The sequence below is a fragment of the Leguminivora glycinivorella genome, chromosome 19 (assembly GCF_023078275.1).
Source record: "Leguminivora glycinivorella isolate SPB_JAAS2020 chromosome 19, LegGlyc_1.1, whole genome shotgun sequence".
NCBI classification, from domain to species: Eukaryota; Metazoa; Arthropoda; class Insecta; order Lepidoptera; family Tortricidae; genus Leguminivora; species Leguminivora glycinivorella.
Window position 1 is genome coordinate 15,136,258 of NC_062989.1, and position 13,958 is coordinate 15,150,215.

The following is a 13,958-nucleotide window of genomic DNA, read 5'->3' on the forward strand; positions in this document are numbered from 1 at the left end:
GACAGACAGACAGACAGACAGACAGACAGACAGACAGACAGACAGACAGAGTTACTTTCGCATTTATAATATTAGTATGGATGGATAGTATGGATGAGGATATGATGGCCTTTTGAAGTTTCGACCTGTGTGCGTAGCCGAATGCACAAAAAACGCTTCACAAAACACTCGAATCGTGAGCGAATCGTGAACGAATCGTGAGCTAATCGTGAACGAATCGTGAGCGAATCGTGAAGAAGCGTTTGGGCATGGGCATTCAGCTACGCACACTGATAAGAAATGTAGGTACCTACTTCTTTGCGAACTGTTGCGGAATAAAAACAACAAGTGTAGTTACTTTACTAGTAACTGAAATAGCAATTAGCCACGCATATATCACAATACATCTCCCGTGTCCATACGTGTGTACTGCATGTGCATACGCATCTAATTATAGTCGCGGATACGATGGTTCCCGGTCAATAAATATGGATGTTCCTCGGTCCGTCGCTGGCGCAGCTAGTGTAGCCACAGTATTTTGACTTGGGTAGTGTCTCGAGGATCCAAGGGCTAAGTATGTAGAATTGCACTGTGAAGAACACATAGAACGCTATTTATATGTGCAATAATTTGTCCGCCGCTGCAAAACTCTATTTTGATTCTAGATTGCTTCCTAAACAATTGTACTTATTACAATTGTACTTACCAATGGTTAGAATATGACCGAATTAAATGTATCAACTAATACATTTCAACCAACACACACATTTATAATAAAACTAGCTTTTGCCCGCGGCTTCGCTCGCGTTAGAAAGAGACGAAAAGTAGCCTATGTCACTTTCCATCCCTTCAACTATCTTCACCTAAAAAAATCACGTCAATTCGTCGCTCCGTTTTGCCATGAAAAACGGACAAACAAACAGACACACACACACTTTCCCATTTATAATATTAGTATGGATTAAAAAAAGAAAACTAAATTTGCAGAGCGATCATGACTTATTTATTTATTTTCATCATAAAGTAACAACAACAACATACAATCACACCTGTATCCCATAAAGGGGTAGGCAGAGCACATGAAACTACTAAAGCTTCAGGGCCACTCTTGGCAAATAAGGGGTTAAAAGAAAACGAAATCATAAAGTAAAAGAAACAGAAGTAATGTTTGATGCCGACAGCCCGACATGATACCGCAAAAGTGGGATTCGAGGGTTAATTTTAACCAGAAAACTCCCGTGAATCTGAGACGTAACGAGAAAAATACCTACATTTCTTGTTAAATGTATTTGACCTTAATTACACAAGTAACTCGTTTAAAATGTAAGAGGACATTAAGAAGTGGTTTAAATACGCCGCTTGCATACTTTAATGTTTTGCTAAAAATAGGTAATAGATTCCCTGTTATTTCTCGTGTTTTGGCATGAAGAGTTGAAGACATTTTAGAAACATTGATTAGATTGCATTCTGCAAATAATTGTATTTAAAATGTATGTGACATATAATATGAACTATTATGAATAAATATATGAATATGAAAGAAATAATAATGCCCATTTAAGAATATAAGTCATATGTCCTGACAATTCCTCATCATTTTTGTCGATTATTGTTATTATTTTGTCAAATTCATTTTAAGTAAAATCTTATTTAATACACCCACAAAACATGCCATGAGTTGCTGCGGCTTTGTTCCATGTTCGTAACTTAATATAACGTTACTTTTTCGAGACGTGTGTTACGTCAAAATTATTTAATGTATATTAATCTGTAGGGTCTTATTTGCTAGTATTATTATCAATTCAATTCAATTCAAAATATTCTTTATTTAATTAAAATAGGCTTACAATAAGAACTTCTAAATCGGAATATAAATATCAGTATTTGGCCGTATGGTATGGCTGCAGTTATAGAGGGGAGGAGGCAAATTTTGCAAGAAATGCATGATGACATACAGTATCTAGTCTAAATTGTAAGTCAACATACTGACCTTAGTACACTGCGTGTATACATATTCATGTTACAGTGTTGTATGTTTGTACGTTCCTGCGATACGGGCACGGTAATAGGGGTGCCGTGCCGTACTCTTAGGTGAAACTTGTTAACGATACATACTCATTAAGACATTAACGGTTATTGTTAAGATATTTGAGATCATTAGAAAGGATTTAAGAATGAATAGGTAGGGGTCATGTTATAGGTATGTGTGTATTGTTACTACTACCAAAGACATATATAACTCTAAGAAAAAAAACGTACCTCAGTACCATACAGAAAAAGGTACGGTGCCCTAGATGACATTACACCTTTGGGGTACGCTCAGCTAGATGGCGTTAATATTAACATTTGACATTTTAACACATATCAAGATTATCAAGCTAAGAATATGGGCCAAATCAAAACTGAGGTTCAAAAGTTCTAAGCCTGTGTCAAGAGATGTCAGTCTATGCACTGTGATTACACATTTTACTTCGACAGCTAATACAATTAACTGGATACTCAACTATTAACAGTTTATAAAATAAAAAATAAAAACACAACTAACCCGGCAACCTTCAAATCAAGAGTGAACAGGCATCTTCTCGGCGAGCTCACTCCATCTTAGGCCACGTCTTTGCCTTTGGCTAGTCTGTGGCCAAGAGTAAGCCCATTTATAGTAATAATAATAAAACACCTACCTAGTACGTCTTTTCAAAATCTTGGCCAATTTTGGCTTTTTTTTATCTAAATCAAAGAACATTTTCCAACGAAGAGATCTCATTCCACAACTGACTAATTCTAGTATGCAGAAACATTGTTTACATGGGTAGAAAAGGTACATAAATAAATAAATATTGGGGACACCTTACACAGATCAACTTAGCCCCAAACTAAGCAAAGCTTGTACTATGGGTGCTAAGCGACGATATACATACTTAAATAGATAAATACATACTTATATACATATAAAACATCCATGACCAGATTCAGGAACAAATGTCTGTGCTCATCACACAAATGAATGCCCTTACGGGGATTCGAACCCAGGACCGCGGCTTAGCTGGCAGGGTCACTACCGACTGAGCCAGACTGGACAAATGATCCAATTCGACCCTATTTAAAATAAGAAATTTCAGAGGAACGTATTTAGGCCATCTATTTTCTTCTAAAATGTCTGTGTTACACGTGAGTGTGTCGTGTCGTCTATTGCCAATAAAAGTCTAACGACGCATCGAATTGACGTGTTAATAGGTCAATAAAGGCTGTAAAAGAGTCAAATGGGAGTCACTAGCATGGTCAGCTTCTCGTCACGTTTGAATTTTTTAACCTAATTAACGACATAAAAAAAATCTGGATCAAAAACGTTCGGGAATTTTTTTGTCTTTTCTGAGGAATTCACAAAAGTGTACGATTGAGATACCTGCCTACCAATTGTTTTTAGAAGAATTTTATCATATTAATGACGTAGAGGTTTTAACACGCCTTTAAAAATAAAATAATCCAGGTTTAAAAGTCCATTTTATTATGGCGTTTGTATAAAAATTAATATACTATTTAATGTTAAATATGTACACTATGTAGGTACTGCATAAGGTAGTGTGTGTTCATATTGATTAATTTTACACGTTTTACCATGTGGGGAAAAACATTATTGTTTTTACGTTTTTATCTTTTGTTTTGAGACATCTAATAATTACTGTAACAAAATACCTTTCAATTGATCATATTACTCGTATGTCTGAAGAACTTCAAAGTTAAAAAAGCATGACAAGTACGACGGTTCGGTATGAGTGACAGCTATCGTCGTCATATTTATTCTCTGAAACAAAACAACATGGAAAAACTTATTCTATTTGGCTCCGCAACTTTTTTTTTACGATATTTAATTAATTGAGAGCAAAAAAATAGTCCACTTTAAAAATCTACATAATTTTATTACATAGGTACTTACTACAATTTTCTTTTCATTGGCAGACGAAGATACAAGTTTTTTTAAAAGTAGTAACGATATAATTACTCAAAAAGTCATAAAAAAATTTATACACAATACACAATATTTACTTTTTTATGTTTTAAGGCGTACAGAAAATTAGATCATGCTAGGGCGCAAGTGAGGGTCCCACTTCGATTATGCTATCTGAATCATTCATTTGAATATGCGGGCGCGCGTGTAGCAGCGCCTTTATACTTTTTAATTTTTTATTGTCTATGGCTGTCTCTCAACTGTCAAAGTTCTTATTAGAATGTGAATAGGTGTGTTTTTGCTTGGCAGTGTTTGGGTATTTTATAGTGGCGTTGAAAATTGATTGATAGAGTAAAGGGTGATTTTGATGACTGAGTGGGTTTAATAGTGACTGTGACTTTTTTATTTGAGAACAATATCAGTTAATGACCTCTATATTGCATCCATACTAATATTATAAATGGCAAAGTGTGTGTGTCTGTTTGTGTGTCCGTCCTTCACGGCAAAACGGAGCGAGGAATTGTCGTGAATTTTCAAGTGGAGATAGTTGAAGGGATGGAGAGTGACATATGCTACTTTTTGTCTCTTTTTAACGCAAGCGAAGCCGCGGGCAAAAGCTAGTTGTAAATAAGTAATAGGTAGATGAGTTAGAGAAGCTAATTCTTTAATCAGAGACTTTAACTTCTTCGTCTTTTTTTTGAGGAAATCTTGCTACTAAAAAAAGGCGCGGAATTAAAATGCTCTATGTGACGATAAATGTTTGACCGTCTATTCATACTTAACGTACAATACAATACAATACAATACAAATACTCTTTATTGCACACCTTGATAAAATACAACAATACAAAACAAGGAAGCAACACGAACAAAGGTAAACAACAGGCGGTCTTATCGCTAAAGAGCTATTTCTTCCAGACAACCTTAAGGTAGCGGAAATTGATAAATTTACATTATGTCAGTAGGTGTCAGCAAATTCGAAGAAATAAACTTAACTAAACTTAACGATAAAAAAAATAGTAGAAGTATTTTATCAAATTATCATCCAAAGACATATTTTATCAGTTCTTCTGGACCTTCCACGAAAATTGATATTTTATTAATAGTTATTGTCTCTCTACACGATTCTTGCATAGTTTTAACCCTTTTTCTGCAAATAAATATTATCTTCTCTTATCTTATCTTATCTTATCTTATTAAATTGTTTGACTGAATCAAGATAACGAAATGCTTATTTATTATTTTCGCAGTGCGTTCTATACATTTGAATTCTAACATTTCTGACAGAGAAATAGGCTAGCTACCTATAAAATTTAAATAAATTATTCTCTGTTATCAATATGTCCGTTTCAATTAGTACTCCTTTGTTTAACATAACTGCAACAAACATTAGATAAATTCTAACCTAAACCCTTGCATATTATTAGACCGTTATCAATGTTTAATAAAGGCCGGAACCCATTCGCGAGTGAACGAGGAAGTGAGCGAATGACTTGACCTTGTTGTCTGGTCTGTGTGCCCTCTGTGCGCGGGCGCAAGCGTGTCGCGAACCAGTGTATACAGATCGAATAATCTCACATATTATGTTTATTTGGTTTGGCAGGCTATTAAGATGAATTTCGCGCCTTTTTGTATAGATACCTGTCTGGTGCCGCAGCCAAATGGCATTACTGTGACGCGAAACGAAAACGAAACGCTGCGAAAGGTAGTTTGGCTCGTCGCGCCGCCAATACGCAAGAGCGATAGAGATAGATATCTACGACCGTTTCGTTTCGTGAGCGTTTGTGCCATTCGGCTACGTACCCTGATATCTCTGGGTCCGTAGCCAATGTCCCAAATAAAATCTACGTTTCGTTCAGTATACGGAATGAAACTGCCACTGAAGCAATATGAGAGTGATAGAGATACAAATGCGTTACGTAGTGAGTTTCCTTTATGGTAGCGTAAGAGATTGTCACCTTGGTTAGTCACCTGAACTCTAACAAAGTGCCTACCTATTGTAGGTATGTATTATAAACGTATTAAGTACCTACTTCAATTAATTTTTAATTATATCTATCCCAAAGATACTTGAATAATATCTGTCTATTGGTTACCAAGTGATTTCTTTATTTGAGCTTTCATTAAGTTAGAGTAAAAAAATTTTTTTTCAAAAATTTTATTTTTAAAACAAGCTTTTATCGCCGACCGTACCTTTCTTTCAACAGTCATCTGCTGCTTTCCGAGGCGTTTCTAAAAACCCCTTACTCGATGGGGATACGACGTTTCATAACAGAGTTCCTCTGACCACCTTTCTGCTCCATCATCAGATCGGCTCCATAATACCATAATATTGCATTGTCACGTGATTTACGTATGTGTGCAAAATTTCAGATCAATCGGAAACCGGAAAGTGGGTCAAATTTAGCTTCTACGTTTTGACCCAAACTAACATATAAGTACTAACAAGGCAAGTTGAAATAAAAGCTTGTAATAAAATAGTGGTCATAATTGACACACTAAAAAGGGTTTTGATAGTTCTATTAAACCTTTGCTCGGTAACCTTTAGGAATGACAATAGTTAGATAATATTCGCTGTTACCAATAAGGTCGACGGCCCTTATCAGAGGACAACTTGATTGTTAGATGTTGTTAACTTTATTACAAAGGTACAATTAATATTATACAATAAGTCATTATACATCCACAAATATATATTTCCCATGTATTTTTATAGACATAGGCTCCTACTCCTAGGTCCCGTGGGTGTCGTAGAAGTCGACTGTGGGATATGGGTTAAATTGTGGCGTAGGCGAGAGGCTGGCAGCCTGTCACTGCAATGAACAATTTGGAATTCTTTCAACCCCTTTTTGCCAAGAGTGGCACTGAAATGAAACTTAGTTCATGTGCTCTGTCTACCCCTTTATGGGATACAGGCCTGATTATAATGTATGTATGTATGTACAGTTAAAATTATACAATAAGTAATTTTATATCCACAAATATATATTTCCCATTTATATTTATAGACATTCTAGCCTTAGCCATCTTAGGTTCCACGTAATCTACAATAGGTATAGTGTAAGCAAAACGCGATGAACTGTGACCAATTTTACACATTTAAAAAACTAAATTATCTTTGATTAGCGCGTTAGTCATGAAATAAAACTATGGAAGCGGATTATATCGGCTATAATTAATGAATTCATCTGTATTCCCGGCCGAATACAATCTGGGTGTATTCAAGTCAAGAGTGAATAGGCTATTACTGAACCAGTGAGCTGCAACTTCGGCCTTGTCGTCACTTTCCATCAGGTGCGACTAAGGTCAATCACTGGCCAATTTATAATAATAATAAAAATAGTATTTTATGCAACTGGTGGTTAAAAGAGGTCAAAAAAGGTGAGTGGCGTGGGTAACAATTTGAGGCGAAGCCGAAAATTGTTAATAAAGACGCCACGAGCATTTTTTGACTCAGTTAAACACCGTTGCATACAATACTTTTTCTACGACCAAGCACTTATTTTGAAAGAAAATTATAAATTCAACAAATACCTACTTTCAGTCATCTAGGTGGACCGTCTACCATTTTGAATATGCAGTTTGAGTGCAAACATGAAAATAAAACTGTCTATGGTATGGTTCTTTGAAGCCTGGCCACTAAGACGAATCGAGCCGAGTTGAATCGAGTTCTATACATTTGAATGCGATTCGACGCGTCGCCAATGAACGCAGCAGAAAACGAAGGAGTCTCGACTCTGCGAATTGGTTTGTTAAGTTGGTAGCAATGTACGTAGGTTGTTCAATAAATCTTGTCGTGTAATCATATATATTTATATTTTTTCAAAATAAGCCCCACAACAATTAATACATTTATTCATACGCACAAACCACTCATTTATCCAACCCTCCCACTTTCCTTTATTAATTAATTCTAATTCTTCCTCAAACGCACCAACCAACTGTTCGTCCGTAGAAAACTTGCGCCCTTTCATGCGGTTCTTCACGTATGGAAATAACCCAAAGTCACAGGGTGCAAGATCAAGACTGTAGGCAGGGTGCTCCAGTACTTTAATGCCAGATGCCCTCAGAAATTGCGAAGTAGCGCCAGCTCTATGAGCTGGTGCATTGTCGTGGTGTAGAAACCACGAGGCGAGTCCCGACTTCGGTCGTCGATTTCTCAGTTCTTCGAATAATTGAGGCAGACAAATCTCAGTATACCATTGACTTGTAACGGTCTTCTGTCCACTAAGCATCACTGATTTTACTAATCCTTGCTTGTTAAAAAAAACAGTCATCATTATTTTTTTCACCGACTTCGATTTCCGCACTTGTGTTGGTTGATCTTCGTCTTCGAAGACCCATATTTTGCTTTGCGATTTAGTTGGCACGTCGTAATAATAAATCCAGGTGTCATCACCCGTGATAATTGAACTGACACTTTTGGATTGGCCATTGTCAAATTGTTTCACCATAGTTTGCGCCCATTGTACGCGATGTAGTTTTTGGTGCTCACTTAAGGTGTGGGGTACCCAAAGAGTACAAAGTTTTTTTACACTTAAATGATTCGTCACAATGTTGTGCAAAGAGGATACAGGAATATTTAAGAGTTCTTCTAACTGACGATATGTGATTCGGCGATCTTCTCTAATAGCTTTTTCCACACGAGCTATGTTTTCTGGCACTTGAATTTCTGCGGGTCTTCCCGGTCGCGGGTCGTCGTCTAGCTCAAAATCCCCACGTTTGAACTGTAAGTACCATCGTTCCACAGTCCTCACAGATGGGGCTTCTGGACCAAAAACAGAACACATCTCGTCAAAACATTCTTGCTTAGATAAACCGCGCTTGAAGTTATAGTAAATAATAACACGATAGTCTCGTTTGCTCAACGACATGTTCTCTATTTTTTCTAATTTTACTTTGGACTTTTTTTATTTTTTTAATGAAATAGGCAGCAAACGAGCAGAGGAGCCGCCTCATGGAAAACAGTGATTGCCGCCCTTGGACATAAGCAACATCTGACCCTCTAGCACAACTTGCCTTGCCGCGCGTGAGTCCATACTTGAATTCGCGCTTGATGCATGGACTCGCGCGCGACAAGGCAAGTTGTGCTAAAGGGTCAGGGGTGCCACTTAAGCGTTGTCGACTTTTGTCTCCATTTAGTCATACCACAACTACCACAAGCCATACACCTACATATTACAGGCATGTAATTTTTGACAGCCACCGACTCCCAGACAAGACAGCTGTGTTCCACGGCCAATTCAGTCAATTGGCCTAATCGTGGCTAATTGTACCCATTGGCCCAATGTAGACCAATTAGTGCTTTCCCCACATGGCTCATTGACACTCTTAGTCACTTTTATGCCATGTTAGGTTGACATTCTTAAGCTTTGTTGCGAGGATATTACGGTGGTCCTTGCATCTGACTTTACTTTTGTCTGACGGAAGGAGCGAAATCTCTTTCTTTTGGGCTGTGTTTGAGCTGAGCGAATGAATGAATGAGTGAATGGATTTATTTGTCAATAGTTAGTTTACAAAATGGTCTTAAAACTACAATTATGTAACTGACAAAGAAATTTCATTTGTTTTTACTAACGTTGATGGCCGGTCGTCAGATCTGATAGATCGTAAAGTTCTTCTGTCATGTTTTGGTAATTGTCACAATAAAATAATAGGTAGATAGGTAGAATACCTAATCCATACTAATATTATAAATGTGAAAGTGTGTGTGTCTGTTTGTTTGTCTGTCTTTCACAGCAAAACGGTGCGACAAATTGACGTGATTTTTTAAGTGGAGATAGTTGAATGAAGGGATGGAGAGTGACATAGGCTACTTTTTGTCTCTTTCTAACGGGAGCGAAGCCGCGGGCAAAAGCTAGTTATATATAGATTCGTTAGGTTGATTCAGATTCAAGGATAAATTGACCAGAACAAAGATATGTTGTCTAGACATTTTGTGATTTGCCGGACCTATTTTCAACCTGTCATTGAAAATTATTTATTCTATTCACCCCTCTTTAAATTACAAAATTATAATTAGGAAAACTAACAGTTTTTTTTAATGACATGAGCTCGTAAACACTGTGATAATGTTTTCCTTAATTACAGTTAATTAGCAAAAGCTAAGATTATCTGTTAATTAGTTTTAAACCTACGTTACACCATTTCCTTGTCCGCCATATTTACCAACACAAACACATTATGACCCAATATCGCTTACCTTAACTTCACAATATTCTAGTTTTATAAACAATCTTAGACCATCAAGCATATAGTTTCAATTCCAAAGTTGCATACACTAAAGGAGCATTTAAAAGTAATTTCCAAACGAACACTGTCCATTGACAGCTATTGCAAAACCATAGAGTAACAAAATGCCCATGAACGATTACCGTATCTGTGGTTCGAAATTTAAAGTCTACATTTGACGTTTGCAACGTGTAAATACTGCATTTTGAACGAATCCGTTGTGCAGAATTACAATGTTATCTATGGTTTATGTTATGCTAAAGTAATCTTTTCGGCATTGGGTTAAAGTTTTCATGTCTTCGAGGTTATTTTTGTGAATGTATTAGGAATGCATGTCGAGTTTGCTCACTCATTATATGAGCTAAAATTGTGTGTGCATAGTCGGAACGCCACATGAAAGGTTCACGTCTTTTGACTTCGGTTTCGCTGTAAACTTCAATAAGTTTTAGCGACCTGATTTTTCCTTGTTAGTTGGTTAGATTGGGTTTTTTTTTTAATTACCCATTCGAGTGAGTCACTAAAGATCACTTGATGTTAGAGAGTTTCTTACGTCAAACAATGGGATTTAGGTAAATTATATTGTCTCTTATTATATTATAAGATAGATTGAAAAGTTGAGTAAAGTTTTTATAAGAGATGGTAACTGATCTTTGTTATAACTAACTAAGCTGAAGAATTTTAGGTGTGAAAATTACTGCTGAAACATGCTTAAAATACGTCCGTGTTAAAAAAGACAAACAAAAACTCGATTTAGACAATCATAAATCGAATCAGCCACGGTGGTCTCGCCTGTTGCACTGCATGATTAGCTATCTGTGTGCACGTAGGTAACGTGGCGCCGATCTGCTTCATTTATCTACTGCATTTGCTTTTAGTTTTTAGTGCGGTTACGCCACGCCGAACCCCAACAAAAAACAGCGTATGAACAGCGTAATTATAGGGATGAAACACCGTTTCAGATCGGGCTGGACTCCAGTCGGAAATAACGTAGAATATCGGTCAACACAGACTCGACTCACATCATGGACTCTGAATTAATTGCAGCACTATCGCACCGGCCGCGGCGCGCGGACGCCCCGTTCGATTTTCGAACGAAAGCCCGCGAACGGGAAGGCGGGAAACGTTTTGAAATTGTTTATGGTTTCCTATTTTTATTTTTAAAGCGTTTTGTTTTTAAATTTTGTTGATTGTTAAAAAAGTTTGTGTTAAGTAATAATTAAATTTAATGTTAAATTTGCGTCCGATCTTAGTGTTTTTAAGATAAAACTCGTGCAAAAATAACTAATCAGTAAGGTCAGAGATCTTCGCTGTTTCGTTCGGTCCGATAACGGGTGCAAATGTCTCAAAAGACAGAGTTGTTTGAAACTGCGAGCGAAGCACACGGTTACTGGAAATAAGTAAACAAACAGTGAATCATTAAGCGGTTATCAATGCAGGATGGCGTGTCAGGCCGCGAGTTGGATTCCAAACGCGGTCGCGACAATACTGCGTGCCGACAGCACCGCACAGCCAATAATCGCTTGGCTAACGACTATACGCGATTCTACGGAAGAATACGACCCTTTAGTGACAGTGAAAACGGATTTATCGGACTCGGAAGACTCGGATTCCACTACAACTACGACACCGGATAGCGCGTTCGACGAAATACTCTCGCAGTTAGGGAAAGAGATTTATAAATTAGACGAATATCAGAAAATCTTAGGACCAGAGGAACAGGAAGTGTCATTAAGTATTTTGAATATTTTTGATGAGTGTCTGGAAGGATTCGAAAACGGTTTTGAAGTGAAAGAAGTGGGGAACGGATTTGAAGTGACTCCGGTACAAATAAGTGCGCCGAGTGAAAACTGTCATGTTACTGTGAAAGAAAACGGTGTGACCAAGGCCAAGGAAAACGGCGAGGAGTGCAGCGACTGTGAATCGACTTTATCTGACGTCTCTTTCGTTACTAGCACGCCGGCTAAGTGTGAGAAAGTGAATGTTGTAAACAAAATATTTTACCAAGGTGAAGGCACGCCCGTCCCGCCGCCGCGGTCTAGGTTAAAGACGCCCTCGTCTAGTTCATCTTGTTATGACAATATGGAATTGAAAACTAGTGTAAACAATGGGGTGAAGCGAGATAGCGACAGCGATTCAGAGAGTACTTGTTGGAGTTATAAAGAATGCAGCGAAGCGGACGATCCTAAGGACAGATACGCGACAGTCTGGTCGCAGTCAACAGGTTTCCACAACTCCGATGAGATTTTACGAAGGGTGTTATCGCAGAACCACGCGACGATATCGCGATTGTCTTTCGATACGGCCAGTGACTTCACGCCGACGCAATACCCTGTGTACGCATTGCACGAGGTGGGAGACAGGTGCGAGGCAGTCGCCGCCATGACGCCGGACAAGCCTGACGACGGCGGCTATGAGCCGGTGCGCGACGCGATTACCACCGACGAGAACATTTACGAGGAGATCGAGTACGGATACAGTTTTACGGACGAGGGCTGCTCTTGCGGCGGGAGTGTCGAGGTCGAGAGTTGTTCCATCAGCACCAACTCCGAGGGAGTCGGTCGAGACAGTCCTGTGTACGCTAATCTACAAGACAACGACGCCTATGCGGTCACTGCAGACGTCCTTTACTGGAGGAACGTTTTGCTTCTGGACCCGTATTACAACGAAGACGAAGAAGATGAGGTAAGTGGTTAGATCATTGCAATGCGTGTTGAATTAATTATTGTATATAAGGCGGCTTGCGTACACCTCTTATATGTACAGCGTTTCCTGTTGTGTGTGTCATTAGTTTCGTTAAATAAATTGATCCCGGTTAGCGTTAAGAGTGAGCAATTTAGTTTTAATTAAACGGAAACAATGACTAATTGAGAACAGCAGTAAGGTCTCCGTAATCATAATAACACAAACAATAATTACAACGAACTCTAAATAGCTGCCAACAATGCTTAAATAAGAATTTTATTTTGCAAATAAAGGTTAACCACAACAACAGTGAGCCAAATAATTACAATAACAACAATAGGTACCTTTTTCTTCAACCTAGCGTTAATAACAACAATACCTATTGGAAAAAAATGTCCTAGTCTGTTTTTTCTAATAAACAAAACGTGAAACTACCGGCCCTACAAAGTTTGCATCCTGACTTCACCTACTGCCTGATAACTTGCCAACATTACGACATTGGCATAACAAATCAAACGACTAACTGGAATCAAAGTCATTTGCATTATTTGCTTCGGAAGCAATACGCATATTGAAATTTAAAAAGTTCGCTCGCGCGTTGACACTTCTGACGTTTTATTTTGGCGCGAAAACGTCAAACCATAGACAGGAACCAGTGATGGGCTTTCAATCGTAAACTATTATTACTTCCTCTATTATTTTATTCACACGTCTTTGAAACAGAAAACTCTTTTACGGCGCCATTTCGTTCCATTCATAATTTCGTTCTAAATTTAACTTCGTTAGTTCCATTCATGCGCTCAAGTGACCGAATTGAAATGACTTTTAAATTGATTTAGGTGTCTCTGTCTGAATAAATGCCACGTGAACTTTACTCAGTATTCATGGGAATTTAGTAATTGTGTACTTAAGATAAACAGTTAGCTTTTAAACCTAATATACTTACCTACGCAGTACTCAATTATCTTTTCGAAACTCATGGTATTTTAAAAAAGGCAGCAGATTATTATGATGAATGCAGTGCAGCGGCTAACGCCCAAGATCTTCATAATTAGGTCATTATATTCCTGTTTAGACAAAAAGATAATAAAAAACCCAAAGGACTTAACGGATACCGTCTGGG

At 37.8% G+C, this 13,958-nt stretch overlaps 1 protein-coding gene across 4 annotated transcripts in view; it reads left to right on the top strand.

The window, feature by feature from the left end:
* Positions 1-13,958, top strand: part of LOC125236825 — a 238,628-nt gene that overhangs the window by 146,402 nt on the left and 78,268 nt on the right. For 2 of the 4 annotated variants that reach the window (XM_048143757.1, XM_048143756.1), the window contains exon 1: positions 11,199-12,835. The exons of 1 other annotated variant lie outside the window; for it this stretch is intronic. In XM_048143757.1, the coding sequence (XP_047999714.1) occupies positions 11,591-12,835 (1,245 nt within the window). In that variant the 5' untranslated portion in view covers positions 11,199-11,590. Of the gene's footprint in view, positions 1-11,198; positions 12,836-13,958 lie in introns of those variants that run through there. One more of the 4 variants, XM_048143754.1, reaches the window with a different exon arrangement.